Source organism: Vitis riparia, chromosome 16, assembly GCF_004353265.1.
Source record: "Vitis riparia cultivar Riparia Gloire de Montpellier isolate 1030 chromosome 16, EGFV_Vit.rip_1.0, whole genome shotgun sequence".
In the NCBI taxonomy this organism is placed as follows: domain Eukaryota; kingdom Viridiplantae; phylum Streptophyta; class Magnoliopsida; order Vitales; family Vitaceae; genus Vitis; species Vitis riparia.
Genome location: NC_048446.1, coordinates 23,454,344 through 23,467,629, shown reverse-complemented (window position 1 = coordinate 23,467,629; position 13,286 = coordinate 23,454,344). Strand labels below are relative to the sequence as shown.

The window sequence follows — 13,286 nt, the reverse complement described above, 5'->3', positions numbered from 1 at the left end:
AACTTTGATTTTGAGCTCTTCTAATTAATATTTTTTAAAAGAAAAAAAGACAATTATGTCCAAAAAAACTAAAAAAAAAAAAAAAAAGGCCTAAATAAAAATTATTAATAAAATAAATAAATGAATAAAAGTTCTCCCACTTCTATATGGACTATAGAACACTTTTCACAAATGAAACATATTCCTATCATTGATTGCAAAGAAAGGAAAAAAAAATAAACACCTCTCTACATCATCTAACTTTGAATTGGACTTATGAAACACCCTACCAACTAATTACACTAAAGAAATATTAAAATTTAAAATACATGGAAAGTAATTTATTATTAAACATGTTATTAAGGTATTGTAATTTATTGTGTTATCCAAAAAGAACCTCATGATCCATTTTTTGGAGCGTCCTTATCGGTGGAGCCCAAATCCAACGGCTCTTCTTTTCTACCACTTCTCCTCAAGAGCCCGTAGAGTTTCCGAAACTCCCTGACTGTGTGTACGCTCTCCCTGCAAATCACACCACCCGGTTCAGCTGACTCCTCTGTGGACCGGCCCGACGAGCTTTGAGTCAACCGAATTTTATTGGCTGTGTTGGTTTGCAATGCGTTGATAACCGATTTGAGGGCCCGGGTCGCGGAATTCCGATTTGATGTCATGATTTCGCCTATCTCGGCTGGGCAGAGACTCGCTCCGGTCTGGAAAATCTCTTCGACCTGAGGGAAAAGCCGGTGCTCTTTGATTCCTAGGTGGCTATCGGCTAACATTTTGAACGATGAGAAATCGCAGAGGCCGAACTGTACGTGAACGTCGATTCTGCCGGGTCTTAGGACCGTTGGATCGATTTGATCTGGGCTGTTCATTGTGAATACCATCACGCGCTCCTCGCCGCAGCACGAGAGTACTCCGTCCATGAAGTTCAGCACGCCGGGGAGGCTGACGGTCGTTGATTTATCGATCAGGAACCGGTCGAGATCCTCAATCAGGATCAACGACCGGGGTGTGGTTTGCAGAAGGAGGAGCTTGAGATCGGCATCGTCGGAGACCTGAGAGAGGTCCACATCGTAGACGTCGTAGCACAGGAGTTTCGCCATGGCGGCGACGAAGCTCGATTTTCCGGTGCCGGGCGCACCGTGAAGGAGGTAACTCCGTTTCCAAACACGGCCGAGCCTTTGGTAGTACTGCTTCGATTTGAGGAAGAGCTCGAGATCAGACTTCACCTTGCTCTTGAGATCGGAGTCCATCGCCACAGTTTCCATCGTCGCTTGATGCGTGAACGGAACAGATCTCCACCGTCCATCGCTCAACCGACGACTCTCGCAGTTGATGTACAGCTTCAATTCTCTCTCAAACTCCTCATATTTAGCCAGTATGTGCTGAAGGTACGGACGGAGAATCCTACGCTTATCCTTCTTCCTAATCCGCAACACAAAACATCTCCGACCGTCCGATTCTCCAACGACGTTCGTCCACGCGACTCTGGCGCCAAGGTAACTATCAAAAACAGTCTGGTTCGGGTCCAGAGACAAAACGACGTCGTTTGATCTAGAACCAGTCACAAGGTTCGCAAAATCAGAATCCTCCACTGAAGCCAAAGAGTTGATGTAAGCCGAAAGCTTCCGATACAGTTCATTTTCCTGCAAAAGCTGATTGTACTGCGGAACCCTATAGCACTGCCACACATAGCACATGTCCCCCAGAGACCGAACCCATTTTCTAACGATAAGAATCACAGAAGTTTTGAGTAGCAGACGGAGAATCAAGAAGGTGGCGGCGAATGCGAGAAGGAACGGGATTGAATCGGAAAGAATCATTGGTTCTGACTTCTGAGGAGTGAATTTCAATGAACACGATGAGAAGTCACGAAAGATAATATATGGTTTCGGGGAACAACTTGTGGGGGATGGTTTTAACGGTGGTTGAAGGTTTGACGACTGCGTTGGCCGGCTGCAGAGGAAGGAATGGGGTTCATGCCTCGGCCATCAATCTACGACTCATGACCAAATTAATTGTGGAATGAGAATAATGTGTATAGTGGAATGAGACTAATGTGTGTTTTCAAAAATAGTAATACGAATTTCCTATTAGTCTCCCTTGCCTTAATTATACTAACAGCTACGTTTGTATCATTTTTCTTCGGAGTCGCATGGTTCTTTGACTAAAGAGTAAAAACAACTCCAAATCTGAATTTTTTTTTTTAAATTTAGGGATCGGAGATATTTATGGAGTGTGTTTTGCGAGGCAAAAGTAGTGTTAAAAATAATAGAATTTTATTTTATTTTATTACTTTTAAGGCACGATTGTGACAACATTTGACAACTCTTCTGGCATTACTCCCTCTCTCTCCTACCAAACGTACCCCAACTTCTCATTGTTCTTACAGTACTAATAATTAATTAATTATACCTAACATATGACTGACTGCGTCACCAGACACCAACTATTCCACCGTCAACTTTGCTTTGCTCCTGGCTAAGACTCAGTCGCAATATCACTAAAATCCTAACCTAGTTGGCAAATTTGAAATTGAGGACTTTCAATTTAGACTAATATGATTTTTCTTGTGTCAGTTTCTCAATTGTACTTGTGTGTGATGGCTTGATGGGAAAGCCGCCAATGGTTTAACTTCAGCATAGTCTTTTGTCTCTTCTATGGATACATGTTTGTGTTGAATTGAATTGGAAAAAGCAAATCAGGATAGCGATTCCGGAAACTTTTTAACCCTACTTGTTTGAGTTTTTCTTTTTCTCGAGAAAATGGAAGAAAAAAAAAATTTGTCAAAAACAAAACGATGGATTATGGCTCAACCTCACTTGAGTTATTAGCGTATGTTGACTGATAGGATAAATTGGTCCAACCTACCAAACCGATCAAATTTTTATTTATTTTTATGAGTTATATATATATTTATTTATTTATATATTTATTTTGCGCTCTCTCGATTGACATGTATCCATTAGGGAAAGTGCGACAATAAGTAGATTGGATGCAACTTTCAATGCTTTAACCACCTCTACCAGGCCACTATAAAAATGAAATTGTCCTCATTCTGGTAACATTTAATATAAGATGACTCCATGCATAATTGTGGTGGTCCGAGAATTCCCAATACACCAACTTACGTTCTATATATTCATAGCCATCATTAACATAGGAACACCCTCATTGCTTATAATATGCAACAACACGACTGATGTTATTGCATCTACCATAAAAACTCGAGTTATCGAAATTTTGGTTAAATATATCTAACCCAATAGTTCTAAATTTTATCAAATATTTTTCATATTTTAAGAAAAAAAAATTAAAAGAGATATTCGATACGAAAGGTAAATGAAAGTGAGCCGAAAAACTAAACATCCTTTATAGACATGTGAGCATTGACCACTACTCTTTTATCCATTTACATTTTTGATTGTTGACTGGATTGTTAGAAAGGGTAAGAGTTAGGTGAAGGTCTCAACGACCCACTACTCTCGATTTTGTGGGTGCGTTTCGGGCCTGATCCTTACTGTTAAACCAAATCAAAATAAACCGACTTAGAAACCGAACCGATCAATTCGCTCTTTAACTTTATTTGATTATTAATAATGGATTAGTCCAGTTCAATTTGACTTTAATGTTCGAAACCGAACTCACCCAATGATTTATACGCTCCTAAAAATGAGGCTAGAGCTCTCTATTTTGAGTGTGAAATTACCCGAATTGGCCAAACCCAAATTCAGTGTAACACGTCTAGTGCCAGCTACATCCAGGAGGGTTCTCAATCATCCACAGCTGTTTTCTCAGGGGGGGTACTGGCCACATACGGGTCAGACAAGAACGAGAAGAGGTGGGTGAAATTGGAACACGTTTGGATACTCGTATGAATAAGTTTCCTAGTGGTGGTCCCTATATAAACACCATATAACCCAGAAACCAAACAATACTTTATACAAGTCTATAACTCCATTATTCATTCCCACTTGCCTGTTAGGACGTTGCAGAACAAGGACCCATACCCTATAAAACCCAGACTCAGACCATGAAGGTACAAATGCGGGAAAATTGGGCTCAACCAGACCACATCATCACATGAAATCCACTAATTTCATTCCCTATACTTGAGACGCTGATCTCGTTACTGTTATGCTAGGAAAATGCCTACTACCAAACTTACCTGCCTGGAAACATCCAACGGTTTCCAGAGTATAACAAAGGTAGGATAAAGACCCGGTGCTTTCAAGAAAAGAACCCCATCAACTTAACCGGGTAAAGAGACTCAATGATCAACAAACCCCTACAGAATTCCTTACAACAGTACACAACATGATGGAGGTTATCAAGAATTTTATAAAATATGGGTAGTGTTGTCTTGATACATCATCAAAATAAGGATTCTAAAGGACTTCCAAGAATTCATCAAATGCCTACGAACGTGACCCGAACGATCACAAATTCTGTGATAATATGGCAAAAAAAATTAAAAATATAAGTCATCTGGGCATAATTTTACAAACCAATTACCAGATTGCTGCTGGGAGGAGGGTGGGTGGCCTCCCTTTTTAAGGGTCTTGGGCATCTGATTGAAGGTTCATAATTTGAGAGAGCACAAGCTTAGAGAGCTCACCAATTGCAGATTGAACCTGATAATCATCTGGCTCCCTATTCCCTGACCACCCCGATGATTGTGGGTTCAAACCAGTGTATTCACTTGCAGCAACCTTTGTCTTTCTAGATGTGGCAAGAACTTTCTCCAGATCCAACTGTGACAATGGCCGTGGTGCCTGAAAAGGAACCATAAAGTTACCAAAAAAGTCAGTAATATTTCAAGAGCCTGCCATATCCAGCTACAGCAAATGCATTGTCTTTTGATTCATCGCTGAATAACACTTTTGATCCTAGGAAAGCCCAATAATTTTGCAGGGCAAAAGCTAGCTGGTCCAAAGAAGATGAAAAAGAACTTGAAACTGTGATATTTAGTTAAATTGTGTCGACTATCTTAGACAGATATCATTACAATTAAGCAAACATGATTTGATGCTAGAAAGAGTGAAGTGGAGGATGAGCAAGAGCAGCATCAAAAGACACTGAAATAGTAGTCAAATTTCCGGAGCAACAGGTGTCACCAAAAGATATGGAAAAAACCACCTGCCACAGAAACTACTACTGCAAGAAGGTTTTGAAGTCACTTCCTAGTTACAAAAACGGTATCATCTTCTGCAAATCAGATGCTTTGTTCCTTAAAATAAATATTATTATTATTACTATTATTCTCACCACCAACAGCATGTCATTTTTCATGACCTACTAAACCCTAGCATACCATCATAAAGAAAGAGATACGAAGTAGAAGGCAAACTAGATGATAACAGATAATAATGATAAGAATACTGACAGGAGATGGCTTCCCATTCTTCTCGTCATCTAGTAGCTCCCTGATAGGAAAATAGGCTGCTTTCTTGCAGAGCTCAAGAATATCTGAACCAGTGTACCCCTCACACAAGCTAGCAATGCGGTCATAGTTGATGTCATCTGCTACCTTCTCACCCTTCAAAACCACCTTCAGTATCTCCACCCTCTCTCTGCGATCCGGTATCCCAATCTCAAAGGCCTGAGGAAGACGTCGAAGAATTGCTTCATCAAGTTCCGATGGACGATTAGTAGCAGCAAGGACCATCACCCTAGCATTCTCTACATGAAACAACATCAAATTGTCACAAGTGGAAACCTTTTCCAACTAGTTTAACTAGCAAGTACAAGTAATCAGAGAGAGGCATTTATTTGAAAAGGGCAAGAAAAAAATGCACTTCATATGTGAAAAAGAAAGAACCACAAGGATTATAGTTGTTTAATGTATAGAATACTCACGATCAGTGGTAAAACCATCCCATAAAGCCATGAACTCAGTTTTCATGTTTGCCATTGCTTCATGGTCTGTTGTCCGGCGCTGACCCAAAAAAGTATCAACCTCGTCAATGAAGATAATAGCAGGTTGGAGTTTGTAAGCCAAGCTAAATACAGCAGCCACTGCAGAGTTTAGAAAAGATCAACGTTCAGATCAAAGAGAAACACTTGGTAGTGGTAAAACAAGACCAATTAAACAACTTTACAACCAAATTTTCAACAAATGCATCTTTATGCGATACAAAAGATCGTACTCAAACGCAAGAAAGTGCCACACTCAGTTAAGCAACTTTACGGTCCACTCATCTTGTGCTCATGCATCCACATTTTTTTAATACATCCATCAGCAGCTTTAGGTTAAGTTGGCTAGCCAAAACTAATGAAATTAAAAAATATTGATGATTGAACTAACTTAATCTACAATCCATAATAAATAGAATGGAACAAAGGCTGTTCATGCAATGTGACTCCTATGGCTGAACTCGGACATTGAGATCAAGCAGACCACACCCAAAGAGCATAGCAGAATGCACAGGACCTACCCAGTATACCCAACCTCAGCTCAACCAGACTCAAATCTTTTGAGCTCAAGTTAAGACAGGTGCAGTTGGGTTAAACAGGGTACAGGAGGTGAGGTAGAAGATGACTGTGTGCTATGACTGGTATCCAGTCTTTCATCACAACCATGTTCATTCCATTTGTCTCTAATTCATATAGTCAAGCATATATAGTGATTACTACAGGTGGTGCAAGCCAATGAAAAGCATCATAAAATCCTGTAACTGCAGCTTTCTAATTCATAACTAAAGTACATAACTTATCATATTCAAAAAAAAAAATGTAAAGAAAATTCCTCAAATCCAAGATAAGCAGTGAGAACATATTCCACTCACCAAGTTTTTGCGCATCACCGAACCATTTGCTCATTAAGTTTGATATCCTCACATTAATAAAAACGGCTCCAGACTCCTTTGCAATAGCTTTGGCCAGCATGGTCTTTCCAGTGCCAGGGGGTCCATATAACAAGACTCCTTTCTGGGGACCCAGAAGCTTCCCATGTGAAAACAGCTCAGGTCTTCGTAGCGGAAGAATTACCAGTTCAACTAATGCTTGTTTAATGGTTTCCAATCCTCCAATGGAATCAAATTCCACATCAATATGGTCAGGGTTTATGACATCACAGGCTATTACATCCTGATAATTGAAAAAACACAGATCAAACACACAAGCAACAATTATATTTCTGAACCTTCATTGTCTATAACTTAAATTTTCTACCTTATAAGGATGATCAAATTCTTCATGTAGAAATTTAAGACAATGTAAATTGCATGTTCTAATAAAATTTAAATAGAAGATTAGAGATTCCTTCAAATTTAATTTATATTCATCCTATTTCCAAACAAGAGAAAGAAAATGAAACCTGATTCCACCCAATTCCTTAACTTTCGTTTCCATTAATCAAATCCATTTTGCTCACAAATGCAGTTCCAAGCAAAAATTAAGTGGTTGAGCAAGAACTGATATCAGTAGCCAAAGAAACAAATAACTGTTACAATTTAGACCGTGAAAATCAAATCAAATATTATTTTATAATTAATAATACCACCAAAGAAAGAAATTGAAACCCAAGTCCTTATATTTCATTACCATTAATCAAATTCAATTTCCTCAAGAATTCAGCTCCAAACATAAAGGAATTAGAAGAAAGAAGCGAACACCAAACCCTAGTTCAAATATCAATCCCCAAAATGAACAATGAACTATATATAAACACTTCTTCTTTTTTCAATCAATTAAGACACTTCTTTTTTTTCAATCAATTAAGAAAATCCCATCCCATTCCTTTACTTTTATGTCAATTAATTAGATTCCTTCTCCTCAAGAATTCAGGTTTAACAAACAGCAAGTGATTATCAACAAGAACCAAAATCCAAACCCCAGCTCAAATATCAATCCCAGAAAAGAAAACAAATGCCAATACGAATTAGGTCACGAAAATCAAAACCCATGTTTCCTTTGCAACCAATATCAGAAAGAATTGAAAAAATTATTCAAGCAAAAACACATTAAAAAAAAGAAAAAAAACTGGCATAACCTCATATGAATTGGTTTGAATGAGGGGTCGACCCAAGCGCTTGGCGATTTCCTTCCTGTGTTCAAGGGCTTTTTTGGAGGATTCTCGGTTCGGGTCCAGATGTCGAAGCCCCGCAAACAACACCAAACAGCTCAGAGCAGCACTGGCTGCATAGAGAACCAGTTCTTGCAAGAACCGAGTCTCTCCCATTCCACTGATTATTTCTCCTTTTGCTTTGTGGGTTTTTTGGGGGATTTTTCTTGTGGTTTTTCTCAGTTTTTTGATGTGGCAATGGAAAAGGAAGTTAGGGTTCAAGGGAGATGTCGTTTGAGGGGAAGGCTCTGGGTTCTTGGAGAGTAAGAAATGAAATTATGTGAAAAGACCTCAATACCCTTATATCTATTTTTTATATTATTTTGTTAATATTATTGACCTCGCTCGAGCTTGAAGTCAAGGTTTATTTGAAATTATATTTACTTATAAATCTAAAGGTTTATTTGGTAATTATATTTTTAAAAACAGATTTCTGTTCTTAAAAAAAAAACGTATTTAATAATTAAAAATTATTATTTTTTTTTATTTTTAAAAATACAACATGCGGTTGATTAAAAAATATATATGAATAATGTAATTGTATGAAATATTATCGTTTGATTTAAGAGATATTTTTGAAAAACATATTTTAATTATCTTTTATTGTTTTTACTTTCTAATAAGTGTTTTAAAAAATAATTATATAAACACAGAATACTTAAAAATAAAGTAATAAATATAAAAAAATATTTTTAAAATAATTTAAAAATATTAAAAATAAGTTAAAAATATTTCAGAATTCAAACACACTTTGTTTTACAAAATATTAAAAAATAATTTTTAAAAATTATTATTAAAAAATCATTTTTTATAATTTTTATAAAATACAGTAATCAAACAAGAGCTTAATCACTTTTTTTTTTATTTTATTTTTTATTGAAAATAGAATTGCTTTGTAAAACTAAAATAAAAATTACATTAAGAAAAATAACCCCTTTTTATTTATTGTAAAAAATATAAATAAATAAATAAATAAAATCAAATTTTAATATAATTTAAAATTTATTTAATTTTATATAAAAAAATCAATAAAGTGAGTTTGAAAAAAATATATAAAACTACTTTGTTAACTTTAAATTTTTTATGCTTTTTTCTTTCTTTTATTTATTTATCATATTTTCTCTCAAAAATTTTAAAATCTAACCATAAGGTAATAAAATATTTGAAAATAAAATAGTATTTTTCCTTTTTTAAGTGGTAGAAGTTATTATAAATTCTTGACTAAATAGAAAAAGTCAAAAAATATATTTTTTTAAGGTAAAAAATAATATATTGATTTTTCTTTATTTTTTAATATATAATAGTAATAAAATATTTTAAAAAAAAACGACTTAATACTTAATACTAATAAATATTATTTAGTTTAAAATTCTATTTAAAATTAAGTAAAAAAACAAACACCACCTAAGTCTCATTATGAGATTTTAATTCATCTTTTTTATATAGTGTTAAAATTCACTTATATTTCATTGATTTTCACTCATATTCCCATCTACCAAACACATCCCGATATCAATTTACGGAATTTTGGCATTGTGGATTTTGTCTTTGTACATTGTGAACGTATCCAATAACACATGTTTACTTTTTGTAATGCTTTATTAAGCAATAGCTTGACTACTTGGTAGTTTGAACAAAGCAATCTTAGGGTTCTATCATGTGGTTTTGGGTTGGGCTAAGAATTGGGCTTGGGTTGGGCTAGGAATTGGGCTCAACCATGGGTAGCCCAACCTTAAATGCGAACTTTGGGTTGGAGTCTTAGGATACATAAATTGATATGTTAGCTTGGAAATGGAATTCATATTTTCGTTAATAAACTCTCAAAATATAATGAATGCTATATTTTTATTTTTAGTATTTGGTTAAAATAGAGAGTTTAAGGCTATGTTTAGTTCTCAAAAAGTGTTAAGAAAAGAAAAAAAAATGTTAAAGAAATAATTTTCTAATATTTGGTTTCACTATGAAAAGTTAAAAAGAAAATCAAATATAATTAAAAATAGTTAAAATTTTATGTATTTTAAAATTATTTAATTTTAAAATAATTAAATAATTTAAAAATCAAATATAATTAAGATTAGTTAAAAATTTATATATTTTAAAATTATTTAATTTTTTTATAATGGAGGAAAATAAGATAAATGAATATGAAGAAACATATTTAATTAATTTATGGACTTTGAATTTAATTTTTTATTTTTGTTTTTCTACTTCTACTTTTTCTTTCTTTCACATTATTCGATAACCAAACATAGTCTAAGGGTTTGTTTAGTAATATATATTTTGAAAAATTTTAAAAAATATGTATAGTTGTTAAAAATAGTTTTAATTTTTTTTCAAAAAATAAATTTTATTTAAAAACTTAAATATAAAAAAACCAGTTTTCTCTACTTAAATATAAAATTTTATTTCATATCATATTGATCCATATGTGAAATAATTCTTTGGGTCTTATTATTATTAATTCAATTTTGGACGAATTTAACGGTGAGTTTAGTTGTTAATGTTTTTTAAGGTATATACTTATTGAATGTAGTTAAAGTTAAATAATGACTTACATGTGAAATTAAAGTGCATATTACGATGACAAACGAATGTCAAAGCACACAAGGTATAGGTGAAAAGTGGTAAAGCATTACTCATCACGTTTAAACATCTCAGAGTGTATTCAAGTGTCATTTTAGGGAGTTCGAAACTTTCAAATTTATAGTCACATATTTTTTTTATCTAATTTTTATTTCTAAAATTTGTGTTTGATAAGTTTTAAAAGGGTAAAATTCTCTATGATTAAGTCATAAAGTTTTTCAAAAATTAAAGGGCAAGTTTGGTTGAAAATGGACACCCCAATAAGAGAATAGTCATTTTTAGAACTTTAATCTTCATCTCTTAAACCTCTAAAAATATTCACAGAGTATCATCTCTACATGTGATTCTTGAGAAGTACTTTGAAACATGTGGATATGCATGGTTGAGAAAGCAAACACAAACAATGGCCTTTTAAAAGAGATTCGTAAAGCACCCACAAAGAAAGTAATAATTATAATAAACAAAATGGATGGTTTAAGGAGTTAATACGTACAAAGAATCTAGGAATAGCATTATTGAATTTAATTTTTAGAAATTATATTTTAAAAATAAAATAATTTCTATTATTTAAAAAATATTAATGAAATAAAAATACGTCTCTTGACTACATTAAAAGTAAATGTGTTTTTGTAGACCCTAGGGCCAGAGTTTTTTTTTCTCACACTTGAAGTCAGTTGAGCATTTCATTTCCAGGAGCGGGGGGTCAGTTTCTTCAAGTGTAAAGTTGCATGGACGTGTGGCAAAGACGTGACTTGCCATGGTGGTAGCAGAGAGCAGGTGGAGGCTTGCAGGATAAGAGAAACAGAGAAAAGATAGGGAGCAGTTGAAAAAACAAGAGGATAAGAGAGAGAGCGAGAAAACAAATAGGGGAGTCTGGATTTTGGGAGCTGCAAGAAAGACAGCAAGGGTTGACAGAAAAAGAGAAAACAAAGGAGAGGAGTCCGGAAGAGGATAGCAGCATAGGTAAGTTTTCTACAACCTGCCGGTTCTTTTTTTTTTCACACGATTCTATTATATTTTGCGCATATGAGGATTCTATTTTGGTGCAGGAATAGGAGCATTGGAAACTTTTGCATATTCTTATGGGATTTGAGTTTGTTTGCATGCATTTTCATGCTTGATTTCTAATTTGTTTCTGCGGCCTCGTTTCGAGATCCTGTATGAAATACTGGCAAGTTTTCCTTTTGGAACCCTTTTGAACTCCATTTTGGCTCTCTTCCCACTTCACATGGCAGTAACAAAGCTACCATTTCCCATCAACCCATTTCTCTTTCCATCGTTGCCACTCTCTTACCTGAGCTTTGCACCTCCACCCATCATTTTCTACCATTCATCTACAACTAGTGGACGTCTGGGCCTTGCCAAAAGCGAAATATAGAAAATGGAGAAGGACAACCCAAGCCAAGCAACAATCTTCGTCCTCATGTACCTTGTCGGAGTTGTCTTCAGGTTCAGAGATACTGTTTCAATCCCGAGCGCTTCTCTTTACACTGCCGACGATAACTAGCACACCATCTTATTTTACCTTTCTCACAAAGTGATCGATGACGCCATTGATGAGAACTCCAAGCTGATCTTTATTCGAAAGGGCTTGGGTTGCGTTTGAGAGAAGTTTGGTTCAAAACTTGCAATTCGAGTTTCGAAAGCTCCATTTCCAATTCTACAGGTTTCGATGTAGCTGGAGAAGCAAGTCTGTAGTGGGAAATCGCCATCCTTTGGTGACTTGCATGGAACTCTACAGGTTTCGGTGTAGCTAGAGGAGTAGCGTATGTGACCAATTACTTTCCATACTTTTAGCTTGCTGCTAAGTCTCCACGGGATCAAATGTTGTTGGACGCCTTATTGGTACCATTTCTGATGAGTGTTTTTCTAATGACAACACTATGCACGGCTGGAAATAATGTTAATAGCCACTAGTGCTGCATATTCCAATGAGTGAGGTCTCAAACAAAAGGCTAAAGCAAGCAAAAAGAAAAAAAATCAACAAAGTACAATTTGATTGTGCACAACCTATTATAAAATATATGTAGCCTCTACATACACCATTAACATTTGGTGGGCCTATTTTTCATTTTTTTTAAAATGCCCTCATCTCTTTCTTAATTCCCCATTCACGTTTTCAAATATTAATTTTCAAAACTTAGGTTTTTAAATCTAATTTCCAAAATCCCAATTCCCAAATAATTTTTCAAAATTTCAATTTTTTTCAAATAATTTTCAAAACTCTAATTTTTTTAAAATCCCAAATTTTAAATTTAATTTTCAAATTTTCAATTTTCAAACTTCTGTTTTCAAATAAATTTCCAAAACTTCAATTTTTAATTTAATTTTCTAAAACTCCAAATTTTTAGATTTTCCAAAATTTCATTCTCGAAATAATTTTCCAAAGTTCCAATTCTTAAATTTAATTTTCCAAAATTCCATTTTTCGAATAATTTTCCAAAACTACCAATTTTCAAAATTTCCAAAATCCCAAAATTCTAAATTTAATTTTTAAAATACCATCTTCAAATAAGTTTTTCAAAAATTCCAATTTCCAAATTTAATTTTTAAAAATTCCATCTTCAAATAAGTTTTCCAAAAATTCTAATTTCCAAATTTAATTTTTAAAATTCCATTCTCAAAATAAAATATCCAAAATTCCAATTTCCAAATT

The 13,286-nt window shown here is 34.4% G+C and overlaps 2 protein-coding genes across 2 annotated transcripts; both read right to left on the bottom strand.

The window, feature by feature from the left end:
• Positions 1–121: 121 nt before the first annotated feature.
• On the bottom strand, positions 122–2,109 carry LOC117934201 (AAA-ATPase At2g46620-like). The gene has a single exon (XM_034855844.1). It carries the CDS (start codon positions 1,803–1,805, stop codon positions 378–380), a length of 1,428 nt encoding a protein of 475 aa, XP_034711735.1. The 5' UTR covers positions 1,806–2,109; the 3' UTR covers positions 122–377.
• A 2,194-nt stretch (positions 2,110–4,303) lies between these two features.
• Positions 4,304–11,960, bottom strand: LOC117933441 (ATPase family AAA domain-containing protein 1-A-like). The gene is made up of 6 exons (XM_034854796.1): positions 11,925–11,960; positions 7,976–8,302; positions 6,771–7,071; positions 5,842–6,000; positions 5,369–5,664; positions 4,304–4,757 (listed from the first exon to the last, which is right to left on the bottom strand). The coding sequence occupies exons 1-6, from the start codon at positions 11,958–11,960 to the stop codon at positions 4,536–4,538; spliced, it is 1,341 nt and encodes a 446-aa protein (XP_034710687.1). The 3' UTR covers positions 4,304–4,535.
• Between the last annotated feature and the right edge of the window lie 1,326 nt (positions 11,961–13,286).

Bases quoted from the DNA above. Each gene is read 5' to 3' on its own strand.
- LOC117934201 (XM_034855844.1), bottom strand. From the start codon at position 1,805: ATGATTCTTTCCGATTCAATCCCGTTCCTTCTCGCATTCGCCGCCACC.
- LOC117933441 (XM_034854796.1), bottom strand. From the start codon at position 11,960: ATGGTAGAAAATGATGGGTGGAGGTGCAAAGCTCAG. The intron at 8,303-11,924 runs GTAAGAGAGTGG...TTACTCTCCAAG, and splicing joins GGTGGAGGTGCAAAGCTCAG to AACCCAGAGCCTTCCCCTCA. The intron at 6,001-6,770 runs GTGAGTGGAATA...TAAACTCTGCAG, and splicing joins CGGTGATGCGCAAAAACTTG to TGGCTGCTGTATTTAGCTTG.